The sequence below is a fragment of the Schistocerca serialis genome, chromosome 4, assembly GCF_023864345.2.
Source record: "Schistocerca serialis cubense isolate TAMUIC-IGC-003099 chromosome 4, iqSchSeri2.2, whole genome shotgun sequence".
NCBI classification, from domain to species: domain Eukaryota; kingdom Metazoa; phylum Arthropoda; class Insecta; order Orthoptera; family Acrididae; genus Schistocerca; species Schistocerca serialis.
The window spans coordinates 286,746,823-286,772,421 of NC_064641.1; the positions used below are offsets into that span (position 1 = coordinate 286,746,823).

A 25,599-nucleotide genomic window follows, 5' to 3' on the forward strand; every position below is an offset into this window, starting at 1 on the left:
ACTCTCTTTCTTTATGATGAACAATATGTTTATTACAGATCATTATACATATTACATAACCCCACTCTGCTACTCTATTTCTGCCTGTTGATTAGTTTATCTGTGTGTCAACTCCTTTTTAATTTGTTTGCAGTCAGATCCCATAGAATTTTACACACAGTGTTTGATTTAGTGTTTGGCCATTAATTTCTGCTTCTGGTACTAGTAGGCCACCTTTAGTTGTTTCAAATTACATAATATTAGACATAGATTTGAACTGTTTGCTGTGAACCAGCTGGGTATCTACTGGTAGTAGTGAGAGTTGCACTTTCTTGTTGGCTTATCTCTGTTGTGAACTTAACAACTTTGGCAAATGGCCATTTTCTTTTTGTACTAATAAATTTATACTTGGTATGTTTTGTTAATAATCACTCTTTTTCAGCAGTTTTAATCTAAGAACACCACAATGATGACATTCTAGAACTGATGACAGCAGACAACTGGACATAATTGTTTAAGTTACTACAGATATGTTCAAAGGGCACACATATTAAGCCTGCAGAATGAACTGTTGCTGTTTACATACACTTATGATATGGGCAACATGAAAAAAAAGTTGAATCAGAGTTGATATTCCAATTGTCATACCGGTGATGATTCCAGCACAAATGGTTCCAATGAAAGGAGTTTTAAATCTGTGATGTACCTTTCCCAAGAATGGAAAAAGCAAACGGTCTTCAGACATAGCATAGATTATCCGTGGAAGTGGAAACATTGCTCCAAGGAAGCTGAAACAGATGTGATCAACAATCTAAATCATTCTCTTAAAATGCAGTCTGTCTAATTTACAGTTTGAGCAATTTAATTTTTTTAAATGGCCATTCAATGGCCAGTTGTAAGTAGGGAAAAAATTAACAGATCTGTCTATTTTTTAAGCTGTATTGCTACTATCTAACGAATTAATGTATGTAAAGTCTGGAACTGCAAATTTGTTTCATGGAACATCTACCTGGGATTACTTAGATTTTGCTGGTTCTCATGATATCTTCAATCTCAGTGACCAAGTGTCATGAGGCAATTACTAGCACACTGGGCTGGTATTCATAAGGTTTCCAATCCCAGTTTGGATATCATGATTTTGCTTTCCTATGGTGTCCCTAAATCAGTTGCGTGGCTTCAGAAGATGACGGGATGCGGGAAGAAAGGAAGCAGATAGCTTTCCTCCCCATCACGGTACTACATGAGTTTGCGGTCTGTCTCTAATGTCCTCACTGTCAATCTGATATAAAACATCAACATTCATTTCTTCATTCCAGTGGCTAAAATTTCTTTTGAAAACATCTTTGTCTCCACCATTCCCCTGGATGGCATTTCATAATCTGTCTCTCTCTAGTTGCAATTACAATTTTTTTGAATGATTTCTAATGTCTATTTAAAAACCAATGTCATTTTTCAGCAGCAATACAACTTAGATGCAAGCAACAAATTGTTTTATCACCATCTAAATGTAAGCAGCAACATTTTATATTTCACTCCATTAAAATATAGTTATCAATGTATGAACTGTAAAAAGCCTATAAAAAGCAGTAACTTTTTCTTTTAAGTAAGCTTCTTAAGCTTTAAGTAAGCTTCTTTTAAGTAAGCTAATAATAATAACTGCAAGGAGGAGAAAAACGCAATGCAGGTTTTTACTGCCTACCTTGCTCCAAGACCAAATATTGCTCCCACACTTACGATCCATGCTGCCCAGTCCCAACCAACCTCTTGAAATGCATATGATAGTGGGGCACTCGTATCCTAAGAGAGAAAATCTTACATTTTATTCAGTATACTTTCTGATGGCTGTAGTAGAACTGGTTTCATTAGTCCCATGGTTATAAAATATTAAACACCTTTTTATATTTCATATTTCCCTCACAGTCACATTAAATTGTTAGAGGACAAGAAACAGTCATAAGCTGTTAAATAATAAAACAATACTCAACCAGTTGTACCTGTTGGTAGTATGGAAGCATGAGGGTAAGCACTGATGAAATTCCAAAGTAGTAGCAAAAGACAATAAACAGCGAGATTATAATAGACAAAGGAATGTTTCGCTTCGGATTTAGAGCTTCCTCTCCTGAAAGAAAGGAGATGTTAATGAGACATATAACTGAATTTTGTGGCAACATCACTAGCAAAGCTTTTACTCACCTGTTGTAGCTACAGCATCAAAGCCAACAAAAGCGTAAAAACAAGTTGCTGCTCCTTTGATAATTCCAGCAATTCCAAATGGTACGTATCCACCTTCACCACCATTATAACTGTCAGGTATTTCATTCTTTTGTATTTGCCAGTTATCTATGTTACCTTTAAAGAGAATAAAAGTTTTTTGAGAATTACACTATAATATTGAGAGCATATTGTTAATATGTTTAAGTATGAGAAAATATTTATCACTTTATACATGCAAAATATTTTCGTATTGTTTTGTAGGAAAATGCTGGTAGAACCTAAATACCTTAGCAATAAACGATACCACTCACTGAAAAGCAGAAGCATGGAGCTGTCATCAGGCACACACAATAAAGAAAAAAATCTTATTAGCTTTTGGAGTAAACCCTTTCACGAGCTAGAATGCAAACACATACGCACACACATGCTTAGCGCAATAAGCATTGTGCATCCAGCCAGTGCTCTTTGCCATGTACTCATATAGTGTGTGTGTGTGTGTGTGTGTGTGTGTGTGTGTGTGTGTGTGTGTGTGTGTGTGCACATACAACGTTCAGATTAGCTTAAACACACAAAAAAACAACAATATGTTCACTTTATCTGTTGACACTTCTGATTTGTTCGTTCCCTACCTTACTACCCTTGACATTATGTATTAACAGGTCTCTTGTGATGCAGATTCTGTCAATTAATATGCCACAAGTTTTGTGGATGCTTTGCACCTTGACAGTAATGTTGAGTCTATAATGGGTCACCCTCCTATAAAATTACCTTGTTTCAATGGAAATAACCCATTCCGCTTATGCTATTGATTCTTGTATGGGTAAACATTATATCAGCTGCCTAACTAAAAGAACTTCATATGATTTTGTATATGATGTGTTATGTTTCAGGCTAAAATATGTAAAAAGAAATCAGTTTGTTAGTACTCTGTATGTGCAGTTAAAATTACTCTTCTTTTAAAAATATTTGAAATTACAAAATTTCTGGTATACTTAAAATTCATATTATTAATTGCACAATCTAACACTAATTATTAAATTTAATTCTGGACCCATTTATAAAATAATGCGATAAATTAGTAAAGATTCTTTTTGTGTCAAGAAAGTTTGTAAACTCTTTTACTTTGTAAACTCTTTGGAATATGGTTAGTACCACAGAAAGTTCATAGTGGTGGGCATGCCTCTGATGGAATCAGACATGTTTTTGATTGTGATGCCAATAATGCAATTTGTGGCATGATACAAGTGGAAATTGTTAAGTCGGCGTGATAAAATAAAAAGATATTCAAAGCAAACAGGCAAATCTTCATCAGTTATTTCATCTTCACGAACCTGGAATGTTATAAAATTTCAGCTGCAACAAGACACAACAAGAATTAGACCCAACAACAAGAAGAGAAAATCAAGATAAGTAAAAAGTTCTTCTTTTGTATATCTCATGCATCTTGAAGCTTCCAAAATTTTTGCAAAGACAGAGAATTTTAATAGTGATGTGTGGGAGGGTAAGATCTGTTAACAATACGAGAGAAGGAAAGTTGCTACTCACCATATAGCAGAGGTGCTGAGTCACGATAGGCACAATAAAAAGGTTCACACAATCATAGCTTTCGGCCATTAAGGCCTTTGTCAGCAGTAGACACACATACACACACGCACACACACACACACACACACATAAGTGCAACTTGCATACACATCTGCAGTCTCAGAGAGCTGAAACTACACTGATGTACATCAGTGCACCTGATGATGGCAATGAGGTCGATTGCTGAAATATTTTGTCCTATTCACACTCATATCAGGCTGTTCACCTGAGGGTGCAAAAAAGGGCAGCTCGTTTTGTATTATCACGTAATAGGGGAGAGAGTGTGGCAGATATGATACGCGAGTTGGGATGGAAGTCATTAAAGCAAAGACGTTTTTCATCGCGGCGAGATCTATTTACGAAATTTCAGTCACCAACTTTCTCTTCCGAATGCAAAAATATTTTGTTGAGCCCAACCTACATAGGTAGGAATGATCATTAAAATAAAATAAGAGAAATCAGAGCTTGAACAGAAAGGTTTAGGTGTTCGTTTTTCCCGCGCACTGTTCGGGAGTGGAATGGTAGAGAGATAGTGTGATTGTGGTTCGATGAACCCTCTGCCAAGCACTTAAATGTGAATTGCAGAGTAATCATGTAGATGTACATTTATTTCATCATAAAATACGCCTGGAGAAATTGAAGAATCACGTGTACTAGAACTATTTTATGTTGGGATTCAGATACACACTGCCATACCAGCTCAGTGCACATCACGGAATTCTCATGTTGTCACTTTATCACAAGATTTACCACAGTTGCCATGATTTATGGAATGACCCTCATACAGGATCAGCCAATTCAGAATGACATCCTACCACAAGATCTTAGAAGTATTTCCATTACCATACATTATTGTGTCACAAAATTGTTGCCGCTAACATTCATAGGTAAGCAACCACACCTCATACACACACACACAACCGCCAACTCCAACATCCCGGGCTGGAGTTGGCAGTTGTGTATGCATGAAGTGTGCTTGCTACTGTGTGTGTGTGTGAATGTTGTGTGTGTGCATCTTGGTTTACTGATGAAGGCTGTGGCAAAAAGCTATATGCGAGGGTCTTTTAATCATTCCTGTCTGCAACTTGACATGTCTTCTATACGGTAATAGCAGTCGATCTTTTCCTATGTTGTTGACATTCCTGTCTGGAGTTTCCATTGTTGGAAAGTATGTTGGTACCCATGGCACAGAAGTGTAGCCCACCTTGTGAGAAGGAAAACACAACAGAGGCTGAGTGATGACAGCCACTGATGCTCCGAATGGTAGCCTTTGGTTGTTTATCACAGGCCAAGATACAAAATTACAGTTCTTAGTAGACATGGCTGCAGATGTATCAGGCTACCTGTCTGCCCATCTGCCACCTCATAAGTGTGGTGGTTACCATTTCTTTGCAGTCAATGGCTTTACAACAGCTACATATGGTCGTACCGCATTAGTGTTAAACTTAGGCCTATGATGCAGTTTCTCATGTTGTCATGGTAGACATCACACATTCTACATTAGGAGTAGATTTTCTACCATTTTATCAACTTTTGTCCAACCTCTGGCATCAACGCCTGCTGGACACTAACACAAACTTAGCTAGCAGACAACTAGTACATCATGTGGAAGATGCTGGCATCCGGGTGATAAGTGGTAACTGGAGATACTCCATTTATTGAACTTACGAAAGAGTTTCCTAGTATCATGTATCAGGTTCCTATGTTAGCTCCCTTGCACAAAATTTTGACCACACCTGGGCCACCTGTTTGTTTGACCATGTCATTTAACGCCACAGAAACTGAAAGTGATTAAACAAGAATTCACATCCATGCTTGCACAGGTTATCTGCAACCTGTCAAGTAGCAGTTTGGCATCCCCCCTCCATATTATATCAAAAAAGGACAGTGGATAGTATCCTTGTGGAGACTATTGACAGCTAAATGCAAGAATGAGTCTAGATCCTATACCACACACTGAGGATTCCATGTCCAATGTCTACAGAAAGATGATGTTACCAACACAGCTGTATGCATGGCTTTTGGGTTGTTTTGAATTCACCCACATGCCTTTTGGACATTCCAAATATTTATGGACGAGGTTACATGTAACTTGGATTATTGCTTTGTATGAGTGTTGAATGAAAAGTAATGCCTCCGCCTTCATTAATTGGGAGGAGTTGGAGGCATTACTTCTCAGTCAACCCTTGTATATATAGATGATGTTTTGGTCATTTCACACTTAGAATCTGAGCATCTGTCCCACTTGTGATAACTCTCTAACCATCTACATAAGCATGGGCTCATTATTAACCAACTCAGCCTACCTTTGGGCATCAGATATTCAGTTTGTTGGCTATACTACTACTGTTTCTTGGCTGTACTACTACTGCTCAAGGAATTTGGCAATGAAAAGAGAAGGTAGATGCAATACTTGATTTTCCATGACCTACAACAGTCAAGGAACTATGATACTTTTTCAGTGTCACAAACTTTTGTTGTTATTTCATCCATAATCATGCCCTCCTAGCTACAACACTAAAAAATTTCATACAAGGCAAACCAAGACCAAAGGATAAACCTCAGTGGAAACCAGAAACTGAAATGACATTTTCTGACTTGAAAACTGCCATCGCTGAAGCAGCACTCTTGGTGCATGCAGTACCACAAGGACAAGTAGCAGAGATGGTTGATGCTTCTGCCTCCGCAATCGATGCGGCACTACAATAGTGTGTGGATGGACACTGGCAACCACTAGCCTTCTTCAGAAACAAGTTATCACCTTCACAGTAAAATTTGTCATCCTATGACCATGAGCTGCATGCTGCCCATGCATCCATCAAAAAGTTCTGAGACATGTTGGAGGGACAGCAGTTCATTTTGGTGATGGATCACAAGCCACTATTGTATGCTTCCCAACAGTGCCCAAAGAAACCTTCACCATGACAGCTTCAACATCTTGATTTCATCAGTCAACTTGCTACAAACATCATCCCCACTGAAGGAGAATTGAGCATGCCAACTATCATGTTCTTGTGCATATAATCTATTTCTGAAGCAACTGACTTTGAACTTCTCATGCAACACAACAATGATGAATTACATGATTTGTTGATGCAACCATTAAGCTTGTTGCTCCACTGCATTGCACTATCACCATCAGCTGTCCAGCTGCATTGCTATGTTGCCATTTGTGACTGCCAAGTTCTGTCAAAAGGCAATCACCTTCCTGAACAATATTTTGCACACTGGGATTAGAACCACAACAAACTGCACACACAGATATGACACCTATGTCCAGTGCCACCAAGGGCAATCTGAAACTCCACCCATTTGTGTTTGGTAAGCTATGTGACTGTCACTACATTTTCATCCAACATAATGCAGTGCACAAGCCACTTCAGCCACCCTAAGATGGATGATACTGTGTAGTTATCAGGCACAACAAAGTATTCACTGTCATTGTAATGGGCACACCAATGGCTGTCAACGTCAATGTCAACTGACTTAATCCTGCCTTTTGTGTAATCACCACAGGTCGTGAACCATTAGTACCAACTCATGCAGAGTGGAGCAGCCACAATGGCTGTCAGATTCTACTATCAAGAAACTAGCAGCTACCACTACACAACTGTTGTCAATTGATCTGAACAACACAGCAATTAAAAGAGAAGTAACAGCGAAACTAATGGGGGCATTAGTGAAGTTTATGCAAGCTACTGCACAGTGTGTGGGTATCATGTGGTGCTATGTGCAAGTGAAGGTTCCATGCGAGTTCATCTTTGGCTCAGCCTATGATCTTTGTTTACTCTCTGTTTTCCTATTATATTATTCTATTGTTTTGTTTGCTATGTCACTTGAATGTCATTATATTTTATGGGTTATTTTACAGTTAGTAAACTGTTTTAAGTGAAGTTAGTTTGTGAATTAATGACAAAGTTGAAAAAGTAAACAAATATCTCCAAACTATCTCTTCTTATCTTGAAAGGAATGTGAATGTATCTCAGTTTGTAAATTTTTCTTAGTCAATAACCAAAAATCCTGTCTTAAAATAGAATTTCAGGTTTGCTGTTTATGCTGTACATAAAATAAATACGACATACTTTCAGAAAGGGAAGCCATAGTTGAGAAGAGAGTGAGACAGGGCTGTAGCCTATCGCTGACATCAGTCATTCTGTACACTGAGCAAGCTGTGATGGAAATGAAGAAACTGAAAGGGAATTAAAGTATAGGGAGAAGAAATAAAAACTTTGAGTTTTGCCAGTGACACTGTAGTTGCCAATGACTTGGAAGAGCAGCAGAATGGAATGGATAGTGTCTTGAAAAGAGATTATAAGATGAACATCAATAAAAGTAAAAGAAGGGTAATGGAATGTAGTCATAGTAAATCAGATGATACTAGGGGAATAAGATTAGGAAATGAGAGACTGAAGGTAACTTTGTTGTTTGAGCAGCAAAATAATTGATAGTAAATAAAATTATAGAAGATACAAATTGCAGACGGGAAAGAGCAAGGAAAGAATTTCTGAAAAAGAGGGATTTATTAATGTGTAATATCAATTTAAGTGTTAGAAACTCTTTTCTGAAGTATTTGTTTGAAGTTTAGCTTTGTATGGAAGTGAAACATGGACAATTGGCAATTATGCCATGAATAAGATTGAAGATTTTGAAATGCAGTGCTGCAGAATAATGCTGAAGGTTATATAGGTAGATTTAATAGCAATTGAGGAGGTACTGAACTGAACTGGAGGAAAGGGAAATTTATGACACAACTTGCCTAAAACAAGAGATCAGTTGGTAGGACACAGCCTGATACATCGAGCCATCAGTTTGGTGATGGAAAGAAGTGTAAGGCATAAAAATAGTTGAGGGAGAGAAAAGCTTTGTAGCGATGTCAGGCATCAGCTGAAACAGATGTCAGTTAATCAGCTGATTGGCCATCAGATGTCAACAGGGTTTGCGCGCTGACTGCCAGGAGTGCTATGAGATGCTTTCTCCATGCTGCACTGCATGCTCCAAGAATTTAATTATTTGCTTTGACTTTTTTAGTATTTCTGTTACTGTTTTCCTCACTTAGTTACCTAAAAACTGGCAATTTTCGTTGGAATGGAAATATTTCATAGTGTTTTTCCTGCTGTTATGTGAGCTTAAAATAAACTTCTTGTCTAAATAGAATGTTGAACAGAATTATGCATCACGCGTATCATATTCTCACTGCACACAAGAACACGATAATGATATTGCAAGTACAACATACACAACTTGGGACAGTGGTGAGCCCAACATGATTGGAGGTAGAGAGAGAATAAATCAGCAGCACAGATGGTTAGCAGCAAACTTCAAGGATCAGAAATTGGTGTGCCAACCATATCAAGACTGGCTGTGCAGCTACCACTGTTTTGGTCCCACAACCCAGCATCATGGTTTGCACAAGTGGAAGTGAGTTTCCTCTGTGCTAGAGTGGCCACCAACTCCACTAAGTTCAAACTGGTGGTCAGTCAGTTGGACCACCGCTACGCAGCTGAGGTTCAAGATATTATAACTTCACCTCTGAACATGGAATCATATGCAAAATTAAAGACTGAATTAATATGAAGAGTGTCCACTTCGCAGGGAGAACAAGTACAGCAGGTTCTCACACAAGAGGATGTCAGTGACAGAAAACCATCACAGTACCTCTGTCATTTAAGAAGCAAGGTTGATGCACTCACAGTGCCTGATACATTACTATGCATGTTGTGGAGCAGCCATCTGCCAGCGCAGGTGAAGGCCATTATAGCATAGCAAACGGACATGTGGCTAGATGCTGTTGCATACCTGACAGATCGAATTCAAGACACGATCATGCCGACCCCCTGCCCTGACATTATGATGGTGTGTAATAGCACCTTGGTGGTAACATGAGCAGATTACGACAGTCTCATGAGCAAGGTCAATGCAATGAGTAAGCAGATGGGCAAACTACTCTCAGGTACACTAGAGGGTGATTCTGTAGAAGATCTAGAAGTTCTTTCTCAGTGAACTCTGCCATGGCAGAAGATTCAACCTGGACAGACATGTGTTGGTACCACAGGAAATTCAGAGATCAGGCGTAAAAGTGTACTTTGCCTTGTATCTTTCTCAGTTGCAAGTGACAGGCAGAAGTAATCACTCCAGACTGTCAGCCGCCATCCTTGCATCTCTTTATGACAGATCACAAGGCAGGACGCAAGTTTTTGGTGGACATGGGTTTCGACTTAAGTATTTTGCCATGGACCCAGTTACACAAGTATCAATCAGCCACCTTATTTTGCATTTCCACACCTGATAATTCCACCATCGCTACATATGGAATGCAGCACATCGTATTGGACATGGGATTACGTCATACCTTGAAGCGAAATTTCACCATGGTGTACATAACGGAGCTGATTTCTTAGCGCATTATCAACTGCTGCCGGATGTCACCAATGCCCACCTAATAGACAACATCATGGGACTATCTGCCAATGGATTCTGATGTAGCATGGCAGTATATGATGCCAAATTGATCTAGTCACAGAGTGATGAGTATACCATACTTCTAGAACAATTCCTGGCTATCACAAGGCCTCCTGAGGCCCCAGAAAAGTATGTCACAACACTGTACATTATATCAATACTACCGCAGGCCCTCTGATTTTGTGTAGACCCAGATGTCTTTCTTCTGATCGATATGCTGTTGCCAAGGAGCAATTTAATACAATGTTGGAGGAAGGCTTCATTCACCAATCTTGTACGTCTTGGTCGTCACCTCTCATTTAGTGCCAAAAAAGAATGGTTCATGGCATCCTTGTGGTGATTACCAAGCCTTGAATGCTAGGACAATACTGGAGCAGTACGCTGCTCCTCTCTTGAGATTATAATTACACATTATGTCGAAAACAGGTGGCTAGCGTATTACATTGCTCAAAGGCATATACATAGATTCCTGTTGCCGAAAGAGACACTCCGAAAGCAGCTGTTATAATGCCATTTGGTCTGTTTGAAAGCCTGTTTATGATGTTTGGATTGAGAAATGCTGTCCAGATGTAGCAAAGATTTATTGATACTTTTTTGCATATGTTGATGATATACTCATCTTTTCAGTGACCCCAGCACCTGACAGAGGTATTTAAATGTCTTGACGAATATGGAGTAGTGTTGAACACCTCAAAGTGTGTTTTTGGCCAGACAGGGGTTACCTCTTTAGGCCACTGGATTTCAACTAAGGGATCACTACCACTACCGGAGAAAGCAGGGGCTATATTGAGTATTCCACTGCCAGAAACTGCTAAAGAACTGTGACAATTCTTGGGAGTCCTTGATTTCTACCGATGTCAAATGGTTCAAATGGCTCTAAGCACTATGAGGCTTAACATCTGAGGTCATCAGTCATGTCAAATGGTTCAAATGGCTCTAAGCACTATGAGGCTTAACATCTGAGGTCATCAGTCCCCTAGACTTAGAACTACTTAAACCTAACTAACCCAAGGACATCACACACGTCCATGCCCGAGGCAGGATTAGATCCTGCAACCGTAGCAGCAGCGCAGTTCTGGACTGAAGCGCCTAGAACCTGTCAGCCACAGTGGCCACCTACCGATTTCACCTAACTCCAAGAGCCTCTTACTACAGCTTTAGCTGGTCCTAAGGTTAAAGGCAAAACACTGATATTGTGGACAGAGTTGATGAAAAACATGTTCGAAGTAGCCAAGAAAAATATAGCAGATGCAGCTCTTCTTGCACAATCAGCTTTGGAAGCGCCTCTCACGCTGGTCAATGCTGCCTTGTAGCAATATGTCGACAGAGCCTGGTAGCCTCTCACATTCTTTTCACGAAAGCTATCTCCTGTGCAGCAACAATGTTTTTGTCATTTTTACAGACCATAAACCTCTCACCTATGCCTTTTGGCAAAATAATGACAAGTGTTCTCCGAGACAATATAATCAACTGGAGTTCATTGCACAATTCACTACTGATGTACAGCATATATCGGGAATCAACAATGTTACTGCAGACCATCTATCCCAGATGAGCAGTGTCATGAAGACTGTAGATTTTGCACAGCTAACCCAAGCACAGGACTCTGACCCGGAACTTTGAGACTGTTTACAAGATGCCACGTCTGGCCTTCAACTTCAGTCGATCGATGTTCCAGCTACAAACACAAAGCTATGAGGGCTATTCAGAAAGTAGGGAACATTTCCATCAGATGCCACTAGGCGCTCTCAGTCAGCATCCATCTGTGACATTGGAAAAGTCTCTGTGAGTCTGGTTTTTTGGATATTCGAATTTGAAATGTGCGCTGCAATCAAAAATCCCACCAGTTGTGATGTGCAGTCTGTGAAATGATTTTTGTTGGTAAAAAACCTAAAGCCTAAAGAAATTCATCATGAACTGTGTGAAGTGTATGGAAACAATGTAATGAGTGAATGTTCTGTCCGGAAATGCTGCATTTGGTTTAAAAATGGCCAAACCAACATTCATAATGAAGAGAAGAGTGGATGCTCGAGCATTGTGACTGATGAACTTGTGGCTGAAGTTGATTAAATGTTTCATGGAAACCATCACTTCACAATAATGGAGCTTTCAATTTCTTTTCCACAAGTTTCACAGACTTTGTTGTTTGAAATTGTCACTCAAAAGCTAGGTTACCACAAATTTTGTGCACGATGGGTGCCCAAAATGTTTACAGTGCACCATAAAGAACAGCAAATGGGGGCAATATTGACATTTCTGAATGCCTACCACAAACATGGTGATAGAATCTAACCGGTGATGAGACTTGGGTGAAACACATCAATTGTGAGACAAAATTACAGTCCATGATGTGGGGGCACACCAGGTCTCCCCAAAAACCAAGAAAATGTTTGCAAGCCTTGTCAGCAAGGAAGTTGGTGGTGACAGTATTTTGGGATAGGCAAGGTGTGCTTCTTATTGATTTTCTCAAATGTGGAGCAACCATAAATTCTGCCCAGTACTGTCAAACTATGCACAGCCTTAGAACAGCAGTTCGAAACAAATGCCAGGGAAAGCTGACGTCCAAAATTTTGTTTTTGTACAACAATGCCAACCTCACATGGCAAACCACACTAAAGAATTTCTTAATTCATTCAAATGGGGAATTTTCCCTCATTCGCCCTACAGCCCTGATCTTGCACCAAGTGACTTCTACTTGTTTCCCAAGATGAAGAACTGTCTTGCAATGCAGCAACTCCAGGCAGGCATGACCTACTGGCTGAAGTCTCAAGCAGCATAATTTTATGATGAAGGTCATTCAAAGCTTGTCCACCACTATGATAAGTGCCTCAATGTGTTTGGTGGCTATGTGGAAAAGTAGTACGTCAGTCACTCTTTCAGATGAATATAATAAAATATATTTCTTGTAATTAGATTTTTAATGCCAAAATGTTCCCTACTTTCTGAATAGCCTTTGTATATTGTGAGATTTCAATTGGGAAAACTTGCCCATTCGTTCCTATGGCACTTCACAAGCAAGCCTTCAAAAGTCATGTCACCCTCGCATGAAGGCAGCAATTAGACTAATAGCTAGTCATTTTGTATGGCCTGGAATAGAAAAAAGACTGTCACACATGGGCTCATGCATGCGTACTGTGCCAGGTCAGCAAGATTTCTCACCACGCCTCTGTGACAGTGAGCAAATTTCCAGACACAACAGCATGTTTTGCCCCTATTCATATTGATGTAGTAGGTCTGCTGCCCCCTTCCGAAGGACAATGTTGCCTACTGACAGTAATAGATCAGTTCATGTGCTGTCCAGAAGCCATTCCCGTAGATAACATTTCTACTGAGATGCTAGCCCCTGCATTTGTGTCACTCTGGATTACCCATTTTGGTTGTCTGCTTCATATAACCACGGACAGAGGATGGCAGTTTAAATCTAACCTATTTGCTCAACTAAGTAAATTTTGCGGTGCATTGCATCACACAACAACAAGAGTTACCTTTCTGCCAGTAACAGCATGACTGAACGCTGGCAGTGATCACTTAAAGCCACCTTAATGTGCCATGAATCACAATGGCCCTCTGCCTTACCACTGGTTTTGCTTGGCCTACATGATATGTATAAACCACATATAGGTGCCTCACCAGCAGAAATGGTACATGGAGAAGTCCTACAGCTTCTCAGTGAGTTCATGGACACACACATGATTTCATTGGACAATGTTAATGCACCAGTATTGTCACCCACCTCAGAGAAAAGCTGATGAAGATCTGACTGTGACAAGCATTACACCATGGCACATTGCAAACAGTCATACCCTGAGAATTATGATCCTGTACATTCATAATGTTGCGAGTAGAAGGCATCAAACTGCCACTCACACTGCCATATACTGGTTGGCATCATGTCGTCATTAGAGATGACAAAATTCACATCTGCAACACAATCAGGTGAAACCTCTGCCCACTACCCAGCAACCCCCACTGGTATCATCACTGGCTGCAATTGAACAGCAAATGTGTTCCAGATGATGGGTACACTTCCTGGCATGCTACAGGGACGTCACTTCCAGCTTCATCCAATGAGGGGGCTCTGCCTCCCTGAAGGTTGGTTGGGTTCTTTGGGGGAAGAGACCAAACATCGAGGTCACTGGTCTCATCAGATTAGGGAAGGATGGGAAAGGAAGTTGGCCATGCCCTTTCATAGGAACCATCCTGGCATTTGCCTGGAGCAATTTAGGGAAATCATGGAAAACCTAAATCAGGATGGCCAGACGCGGGATTGAACCGTCGTCCTGCCAAATGTGAGTCCAGTGTGCTAACCACTGCGCCACCTCGCTCTGTCTCCCTGAAGGGGTCTGGTGTAGTGGCATTGGGCATTAGCCAAAACAGATGTCAGTTAATCAGCTGATTGGCCATGCATGTCAACAGGGCTGACCAGCAGGAGTGCTGTGAGATGCTTCCTCCATGCTGCAGCATGCACTCCATGAATTTAATAATTTGCCTTGACTTTTTTCGTATTCCTGTTACTGTTTTCTTCACTTAGTTACCAAAAAACTGGTAATATTTGTTGCACTGGAAATGTTTCATAATGTCTTTGCTGCTATTATGTGAGCTTAAAATAAATTTCTCGTCTAAATAAAGGGTTAAACATAATTATACATTGTGTGTGTCTTACTCTCACTGTGGAAAAGAACACGATAACAAGGTTACAAGTACAACAGGCACAAGTTGTGACTGCTTTAATACAGTAAATGGTTTCAAATGGACAACTAATTTCAGAATATACAGGGTGTCCCATTTATCTTGACCACCCTAAATAAGTGTTTGTCTAGATGCAAATTACAAAATGTTTCATGCAAATGTTCTTTAGCCATCAGGGGGACATCAGTCAGCATGATTGCTTTCTTAGTAGCTTTGTTTTTTACAAAGATATGAACAGCGGTATGACTTTTTTAAATGGCACCCTGTATTTTTATTCAGTAATTCATTTCCTCTCCTGAAGACCTATTCAAAAATGTATCACAGCGTACTATTCACTGAAACACAATGTTATTAATTACATAACACAACATTGATGTGACGCTCCCAGTGCTTAGTGCAGGTACTCGGGGTAATGGAACACGCCCACGTGCTGACATTGACAGAGGACAGATGTAAACATAAGTAGAATGCACACCTTTCATTCTGCCAACCATCGTCAGTTGAAGAGTTGTGTGAGTAAAATGTACACCAATGAAGAGAAGGTAGGAATGCTACTCATCTATGCGGAATGTAAGTTAGCAGAACAGTAATCGCAATACTGTTTTCTTACATACGGGTACATTTATTACAGTAGTTTAGTCCTTTTAAATACTGTTGTGTAGAGTAGGCATACAGTAAAGGCTGTCCTTCCTACAAACTGCATTGACATAACATTTCTTTTATTGTTGTTGCTGTTGAAGGTAGGTGAAATGCTACACAGGCAGTGGAACTGTACAGAGAGTGATATCCTGACAAGAACCCACCTTCCCGATGGATTTTTCTCATCTTGTTGTGACGCTTCAGGAAACAGAAAGTTTCAACCCATGACAATGCAATCATCATAGCACTCACACAGATGAAGCTGCTGAAGTTACTTTTCTCACTTCCGTTGCTATGAATCAACATGTGAGCACACAACAGCTTGAACATGAGACTGGCATTCCTAAAGCCAGTGTACATCATACTCTTACATTTCGCCAGTTCCATACTTACCATGTACACCTACATCAAGAATGGCATGGGAATGATTTCCAGAATCGTGTACAGTTCTGTCAGTGAGCACAGCAGCAACAAATACTCGCTAACCCGAACTTCTTCACCAATGTTCTATTTACTGATGAATGTTCCTTCTCAAACAAAGGACAGGTAAATACAAGGAACATGCATTATTGGTCCAACAACAACCCACAATGGCTTAGACAGGTGTAACATCAGCGTCACTGGAGAGTTAATGTCTGGTGAGGGATGCTTGGTAATACAATTATTGGCCCTTATTTCATCAATGGTAGTCTGAGCGGCACTGCTCAGACAAATTCTTCCTCCTCTTCTGGACGAAGTGCCGCTAAGAACCAGAATGCTTATGTGGTATCAACACAATGGATGTCCAGCACATAATCCCTTGCATGCATGTCATGTTCTGAACCAAAGGTATTCTGCCAGATGGATTAGATGAGGAAGAACAGTTACTTGACCTGCTAGGCCTCCTGATTTAAATCTCTGGACTTTTTTCTTTGGGGATGAATTAAAGACATTATCTATCATGATATTCCAACAACTCCAGAGGACATGCAGGAATGTATCATGCTTGCTTGTAATTCTCTTCAGCAGGCAACACTGGAAGCAGTAAATAATTCTTGCATTCAATGAGTGCACCAGTGTATCGGTGTATAGGGTCACCACTTCAAGCAACTTTGAATGTTCTACTCCTGGGCAATGGTACAGGAGAGTCAAAGTCAAGTTTGTGTTATGTTTTTACTTGGTTTTCATTTGTTTTCTGACAACTCCAGCAAGTGGACGAGTTTGTGATCCCAGACTCAAAGTCAATGTTGTGTTATGTACTTAATAATATTGTTTTTCAGTGAATGGTACAATGTGATATATTTTTGAACAGGTCTTTAGGAGAAGAAATGAATTACCTGTATATTTCAATGATCATTTATGACATTAATTACTTGATCATGCCTTTACAAACAGAAAAAGCATTGTTACATACCTTTCAATGCACCGGCAATGATGGCAAAAGTTAAAACACCAATATTAGCTACACCCATTATGTTGCTAATGATTGATGACTCCTTCACACCAAACGCCAGAAGAACTGTGGAGAACACATATATTTCAGTTAAGAATTTTTATGTTATCTTATTTGTTTAGTGTTTCTTCCATATTTATCTGCAACAGAAGTGCAGAAGAAATATAATTTTGGAACTGGCTTTTAAGATAAGTATTATGTGTTACCCAGAAAGCTTTGATATCTTTTTAGATTGTTTTAAATACAGGATATGTGTAGCAAATATTAAATAATTTATTATTATATACATTTATTTTTAGAATGAAAACACAACAACTGTTGTTGGAAATAACAGTGAGGTTACAATTTTCTACCTCACTGGCATAAATTTATGTTTCATATTTAATTTTATTTGGTTATCAGTATATTGAGGTATGGAAATGTCCCTTGATACAAAATGAGTAAATTTTTATAAATTTTATGTGTCAGACTGTAGCAGTCTGATCACATGAAGTACATTCATAACCATTGGAATAGAAAGGCTGTCGGGATCTGGACCACATGTGCTCCCTGCACCAGGGAGTGTCAAACATCATGACATTGTGCAGAGCAATGGCTTCTGCCCAGTAAACATAGCTCTGCACAAGTAAATTTGCAGTAGGCCCTATGTCCTGGTGTTATGTTGGCTTTTTGCTAACCATGATGTTCAGAAATGGTAAGCTGCTATCTTTTCCCATTTGCTTCATGAACAGATTATTCAAGTGAAAAGTCCAAATGCTAGAGAAATGTAGGTAATGTTTTTTGTTCCATGGCGCCACACTACAAATGTGTTGGCAACATACCACCTGAAGGAGGAAGTAACCATTGTTAGAATTAAGCAGCAGGAAAGTGCAGCTCTTACACGAGAGAGGATATATTCTAGGTGACAGGAACTTCACATGGTGTCCATGAAACTACTATAACTACATCTGGAGATCTCATGAAACCTCTCAAGCTGTATATCTGGGCTGGGCAGATAGCACTACCAGGGTGCTAGAAAAGATTCATCAAATGACAAAATATGCTTGTGTCAAATCACGAATGCAAAAAATATAATATGTCAATGTACCGTGTTTAATTTCATCAGTGAGATTAATTTCTTTTGTTTCCACTTGTAGACATGTCTCTATGGTTTTACTGTCACATATTTGCAATCTTATAGCATCACCATCTATGAACTACAAGTTTATAATTTTCATTTTGTTTCCTTTAAATATAGAGTTTGTTTTGTATTTTAACTATAATGAGATTGTCAGTACTCAATATCCAAAGAAAAATCATCTTACCTGTGAGGAGAAAAGTTAGTCCAAATGCCAAAAAATCTGGATAATCAGATAAAAATTCAATATTAATTGGCATTGCTTGCCTGCAAGCATTTGAAATAGAATTATTTACTAATGAGTCAATATATCCAGTTAGACCTCTGGCTACACTAGCTGCACCTGTAACAAAAAAGGGATAACATCAAAAATCACTTTAAGGACGTTTCAAAACATGTAACATTTTTATCTGCTACAATGCAGATGCTGCTGGAGATAATTATGTGTCTGACATTAGCATGGCAGTAAAATAAAAAATACACCCTATTGGACAACTGATGTCAATATAACATTTATGTAGGTAGCTCAACATGTCCACAATTCTGTGGATTTTGTAAAATGCCTCAGCAACTTCAGAGTGAAAGACTCAGATATCCTGGTGAGCTTTGAAGTCATTTTGTTATTCACCAGGGTACCTCTATGACAGTCACCAGAGCTTATTGGTCAGAAATTTGACAAGAAGACCATGGACCATTTCAGGCATGTCTTGACCTCCACATATTTGTTGTTTAATAGAGAATACTACAAAGAAGCAGAAGGAGTCATAATGGGCAGCCTACTCTCACCTGTGGTTGCAAATCCGTATGTGGAGCAGTTTGAGGAGGAAGCCGTGGTGTCATCCAAATTGAAACCAACATGTTTTTTTCTGTCATATGGATGATACAATGGTCACATGGCTGCATGGAAGAGGCAAACTCCTTGACTTTCTGATGCACTTGAACTCCATACATCCCAACATCAAATTCACTATGGAGACCAAAGCAGGAAGAAGATCACCATCCCTGGATGTCATGATCAAGAGAAGAGTAGATGGCACCCCAGGCCATGGTGTGTATCAGAAGAAAACGCACCACACTAACCTGTATTTGCATGCAGACAGCTGCCACCACCCTTCACAGATGAATGGGGAACTAAAACCAATAGTACACAGGGTGCACACTGTTTCAGGCACAGAGAGTCTTCTCCAGGAGCTGGAATATGGTAGAACTGTATTCTGAAAAACAGGAACCCAGAATGGCAGATCAGGCATGCTATCCACCTGACCACAACAGTACAACCTGTGGAGATGGAAGAAGTCATGGAGAAAAGGCAGCAACTGCTTTTATACTGTACACTGGTGCACTATCAGGAAAAATCAGACGCATATTGATGAAGCACCAAGTGAAAACTGTCTTTTGCCCACTCAATAATACAAGAGCATTATTGGGAAGTGTCAAAGATGATCTCAGTTTACAGGAGGTCAGTGTATACCAGATTACAGGCGAATATGGGAAGACATATATTGGAAAGACAATTTGGACCTTTAAAGATCATTGCCAAGAACACCAGAGGCCCACTCAACTGATGTATCCTAACAAGTCAGCAATTGCAGAGCACTGTTTGTCTGAGAATCATGCGATGGAGTATGAATAGACCAGGATCTTGGCACAGACTTCCAAATACTGGGAGAGCATCATTAGAGAGGCCAAAGATATTTGCAATAGGGATGATCTCATCAACTGAGATTGTGGCTATAATCTTAGCAAGGTTTGGGAGCCAGCATTGAGTTTAATTGAGAAGAGTCTCAGCAAACAAAATGATCTGGTGACCAAACCAGACAGAGAACTTATGTCAACGCTATCACAGACACCAATGCTAGAGTCTACGTGATCACCAACATGCAGCTGCAGGTGCAGACCATAGATGGGGCTGTGAGATATTTGGCAACCAGAGCAAATTCTATAATATTAACTTGAACCAAAAATTGGAGAATATCAGTCAGAATTCAGACCAGGCAGTTTGTGTTCAGAACAAACCTCGATCTGAAGCTAATCCTTATATACCAGAGAACATGTAGCAAAAATTTTGTCTTCACATTTTTGATTGTAAAAAAGCCTATGACTCAGTTGACCATACTTCAATCTTCCAGATGTTAGAAGAACAAGGTCTAGATCTGAAAACAGTTGCAGTCATAAAACAGAAACAAAGTTCAAGGTTAAATTTATGAGGGAAATCTCAGTTCCTTTCAAAATCAATATGGGAACAAGACTGGGAGGTGGACTGACTCCACTACTTTTCAACTGTGTCCTTGAGAGCGACAGGTTTTTCTGTCATCTCCACATTTACTCCTCCATTGTGGTTGCACCTACAGCATAGCTTCCTTGAGAAAGTGATACAAGAATGGCAAAAACAGAAATCAGTCCTCAAAATTGACCTGCCAGTCACTTTCGGCAAAGGCACGTTACCTACAGAGTGATTCTTATTAATGTTTAAAAATGTCCAAGGTGACATGGATGATGCTGAGACAAGTAATTCAATACAAGACACATGGCGCAGCAAATGTCTGAACATACCTCAAAAATGGATGACAAATGTTGAACATGTAATGCCATCAGTTGACATAAGTCACCACGTGCAGCGGTTAAAGCCTGTCTGTCTGTTGCATCTGACCATCCAAACTTAAGTCAAGTATGCACATCTTTGTAGCTCCACACCTGTGTGAGCAATTTCAGAGTGTGTGGCTCAGGGTTCAGTCATGCATCTTGCAGGCAGCATTTTTTTTATTGTGTGAGGCAATTATGTGTTTGCATTAAGGTATTAATTCATTAATTTACTTACTGGTCTTGCACACTCTGCTGGTTTATTACAAAGTACAGTAAAACAAAAACCAACTGTACTGCACCGCAAGTAAATGATTATAAGTTTCCAAATTACATCATTATCAGTAAAGACTTATGTTTTCTTTGCTATGTAACATCTGTAAACAAAAAAGAAGGAATAAAAGGAAAAGAAACACAAAATAAGAACAGCTTTTGCTTGGTTATGCTGAGGACAATAATTTTGTAACTTTTACATTTGCCAACAGATCACATTTACAAAAGGTGTTTGAAATTTGCACTGTTTGCTTCAATGCAAGTATTGCATCACTCAGTCATTCCTTCACGCATGGGCTCAAGAATTCCCTCCATATTTTGGATGTGATGCCACATGTTCAACATTTGGGGTATTTCCTGACATTTGAGGCCCCATGTATCATATATTAAATTACTTGTCTCAGCATCATCTACATTGCTACATGGTTTTGAAACATTAATAAGAATCACCCTGTATAGATTGCCTAGCATTTGCAGACAGTTTAGCAATATTAACTCACAACATTTCATCAGCCCAAAATCAAATTGAACTCTTGAAAGAAACTGCAGAAAAAAGTCAGTCACCAAATATCTTTTGAAAAGACAGTGTACATGACCTGCAACAAAGAAGCACCAAAATTCTTGAAGCTGGAATACAACAAAATTAAACAAGTTCCAAAATCTAAATATCTCAGCATAACCATTCAGGAATTTCCATCTTTTGGCACCTAACTTTGTTTTCTTTTCTTTGCTTGTAGACAGGCAATACTAACTCAGAACTAGCCAGAAAAGTAAACAGTACACAAATATCCATAGTGACATTACAAAACACAGGTGAAGGTTCTATGGACACACTAAAAGAATGAACCCAGACAGACTTACAAAACAAATATTCAACAAAGCCTAAATTGGACATTTAAATGAGTTACAAGATAAAAACTGATTAGAAATTGGTATGAATTACTCTAGAATACTGTATGACCAAAACTGTGAAATCCTTAGGTTCATAATTCACAGATGGAAAGTTGACAAAGAGGAAAAACCAAAAATGGATGTGTGTGTGTGTGTGTGTGTGTGTGTGTGTGTGTGTGTGGGTGGGTGGGTGGGTGGTTGGGTGGGTGGGTGTGCTCCACATCTCCCCATAAAATACTGATGCAATTTCAACCAAACTAGGTACACATATCCTTTGCTCTCAGGCAACAATCACTATGAGTATTAGAACCACCTACCTAACATAGTTCAGGAGATATGACATCATAAAAATGAATGGTATGTAAAACTGCCACATGCATGACATTAAAATGTATTACTTATATGTTACTAGATGTGTTCAAAATAAATTTTGCAGACAGTATTAACATGTGCTGCTAAATGTACTGTTGCTATTTCAGTTTACATGTTGTCATTTTGTTATTTGGAGATCGTGAGTGGAGTTGTGGATGCTAGAAAACAGAGTGCAAAGCAGAGAAATCAGAACATTTCCAACACATTCTTCACCTTGAATTCAGTAGAGGGGTGACAACAGTAGAGGCAGTTGGAAACATTTATGCCATTTGTGGGACTATTGCCACTGGACAGAACATGGCAAGAAAATGTTTTTCTTGTTTTAAGGAAGATCATTTTGACATTAGTGACTCTCCATGTTGAGAAAGACCTTCAGGGTTTGATGCAACAAGGAAGGTACAAAAATCAGGTGTATGGGTACCATGTGCTCTAAGTCAAAATCAAAAAAATCAGCAGGTGGCCATATGTCCATATCTTCTCACTCGTCATCAATGGCTCTGAACAACACCAATCACTCCTATCTTGTATTGTTGCTGGTGACAAGAAATGGTATCTTTATGCTAACATAAAGAAAAGAACAGAATGGTTCAGTCCAAACAAAGCAGCTATTCCCCATACAAAGACCTGTGCCAGTCTACAAAAGATAATGCTCTGCATCTGGTGGAACAGCAACAGTGCGGTGTACTATGAATTGCTTCCCCAAGGTGTAGCCATCACTGCTGAGATCTATTGACAACAATTGTGATGTCTTTCTGATGCAAGCCAAGAACAATTACCAGGAAGACTATGATAATGCCCATCCGCATTCTGCTGGATGACAAAAAACACTACACAACAGAAGTGGGCTGGGAAACCGTTCTGCATCCACTATATTCACCTGATCTTGTGCTCTCAAATTTTCCCCTTTTCCCCTCATTGTTGAACAAACTTCAAGGAACTTACTTTCTGAATGAAAATGTCCTCCTAACATGGCTCAACGAGTGCTTTGCCTCAAAACCACTTGATTGCTATGGTCACAGAATCGAAAAGTTACCCCAGCTGTTGTACATTGTGAAGAAGAATATATTATTGTTGACTAAAGTCTCTGTTATGTGTATCTGTTGTGTTTATTAAACTTACGGAAAATCACTATGAATTCATGCACCAACCCGATATATCATGGTACCACACAAATTTCAGGAGATGTGACATCATAAACATTGAGATGCAAAAAAGCTGCCACATTGTGCATGACATTTAAATTTAGTACTCCTTCGCTACTAATTCTATTCACAACATATTTTGAAGACAGTATGCACATATGGCGTTGAATGTACCTACACATATACATCATTGTATGACATATTTCAAGAAATATGGTATCATAAACACTGAGCTGCATGAAAAATTGCTCCATCATGCATGAAGTTTTAATACATTTATTCTTTACTATTGAGACACTTGTACAGTCAAACCAAATTAAGGGAAGCCCTGACAATTGGTAGTGCTTTTGACAGCTTTCAACTGTGCAGTGCAAATGGCTGTAATTAAAACAGTAACCATCTTTAGAGCTATGCAGAGGTGTTGCCATAGATATGTTTACAAAATCGCACAGCAGACGTGGAGAGCAACTGTGCCCAGAGCAGAGAAAACGTCCGGGGTCATGTTTATTAACACGGAACTTGCACTTTTGTACATTATGCATATTTCTTTGTACAACTGTTTCATAAATGAAAAGGAGTTTTCATGAATACATGAAAACAAAATTTTTTGATGCTTCACTACAAATACAGTTCAGTTTTGTTTTTCTTTCTAATAGAAAATTGGCAAAATGAATACCTTTGCAATGCTGTGTTTGTTGGCTAGTAATAATAATAAAATTGTTCTAAAAATTGTCACAAAATATAAAATACATAATAACAAACAAAGCATTTGAAATTTGTGTAACAGAATATTTCTATTCAATAACTGAAGATTTGAGTTTCTAATATATTTACATAAACATGAATTGTTTCAAACAATGGAAAATCCATGATGACCAAATTATGAAAGGATAAATTGCTACTCACTATATAGAGGGGATGATGAGTCATGGACAGGCATGACAAAAAGAAGGTGTACAGCAGTCTCTCTGTTGTGCCTCTCTATGACTCACCATCTCCTCTATATGGTGAGTAGCAGTCTATCCTTTTCATAATATTAACATGATAGTTTCCTTTACAAACACTGGATTTAAGTCAGATGTCAGATATCATTAAGGAAATTGCCCTATATATGACCAAACAGGCTAAATATATAATAAATTCCACAGTCTACCACCTATTGTATTCAAGGACAATCTGCTTGTTGTATCTGTGTTTATTCCTACAATGAAAATGTGGCAAGGGCACACCACTGAGCTAAATGCCACAGACCATCTGAGCTGAATGGCCAAGGTGGCAATGTAAAAAAATGACATCATGGAGAAGAGAGCATAACATCATTTCATTGACCATACACAGTGAAGTTACAATGTGTAAGTTGTACAAAAAAGTGACTTTTAGCACACAGACTGCAGAAATAACTAAACTGAAGGTCTGAAGACAAGACTTGGGATACTGCGGTGCAGTGTAGAACACTGACGGCCACATGATAACGTCATTTGTGTAGACCAAGTGGTACAAATACTCTGTCTTCCAAATCCCAGTTCTCAGTTTTGCAGCTAACTGGCCCTAGGTGGGACCTGTGATGCTCCATTCAAGGTCCACTCAGATGACTGCTCTGTGGTGTTACAGCCAGCTCGGCCTGAAGGACTTAGCTGGTGCTAGTTGCTGCTGCCTTGTCTTCATCTTCGCTGATGAAAAGACCCTGTGTGCCTCCTATCACCAGGCCCCCTGTGGGCCTAGCTAATGGCAGATAGTGTGCTGCCAAATTACCATCACATCAATGCTTACAATAAAAGGTGTAATTTGTATGTACTGTGAGAGGAGATATGACAGGACAAAAGTACCACTTATTATGAGGTTACTAATTAGTACAGAAATTAAAACAGTTTTCAGTGCTCAGTTACAAGACTTACCTTTACACCAATGCTTGTGACTTAAAAGTGTCTGCATATATACCAATATAACAGCCAGTGTCAGCCAGCATGGATTTGAATGTACCAGCAGCCTACCCTTCTTCAACAGATATTGCATTTCTATGTCAACAAACACTAACTTTCTAACTTTTCAGTAATTGCGGATCACAAGCAACATCAGTTAAGGTAACAGGATAGAAAGACAGGAATATCAAGACAGCTCCATAACTGAATGTGAGCAAGAACAGTAAAAAATGCATGTCAGGTGACATATCATCAAAAAGCAAAGCAGCCGAATTGTATAAGTATGTGGAGGGGCAGGGGGTTGAGGTG

General features: G+C 39.2%; 1 protein-coding gene across 1 annotated transcript in view; it reads right to left on the reverse strand.

The window, feature by feature from the left end:
• Positions 1-25,599, reverse strand: part of LOC126474399 (cationic amino acid transporter 3-like) — a 147,107-nt gene that overhangs the window by 65,730 nt on the left and 55,778 nt on the right. The window contains exons 4-9 of the mRNA XM_050101868.1: positions 18,301-18,456; positions 16,958-17,062; positions 2,173-2,328; positions 1,974-2,098; positions 1,679-1,776; positions 628-767 (exon numbers count right to left, since the gene is read on the reverse strand). Of these exons, the coding sequence (XP_049957825.1) occupies positions 628-767; positions 1,679-1,776; positions 1,974-2,098; positions 2,173-2,328; positions 16,958-17,062; positions 18,301-18,456 (780 nt within the window). The remainder of the gene's footprint in view (positions 1-627; positions 768-1,678; positions 1,777-1,973; positions 2,099-2,172; positions 2,329-16,957; positions 17,063-18,300; positions 18,457-25,599) is intronic.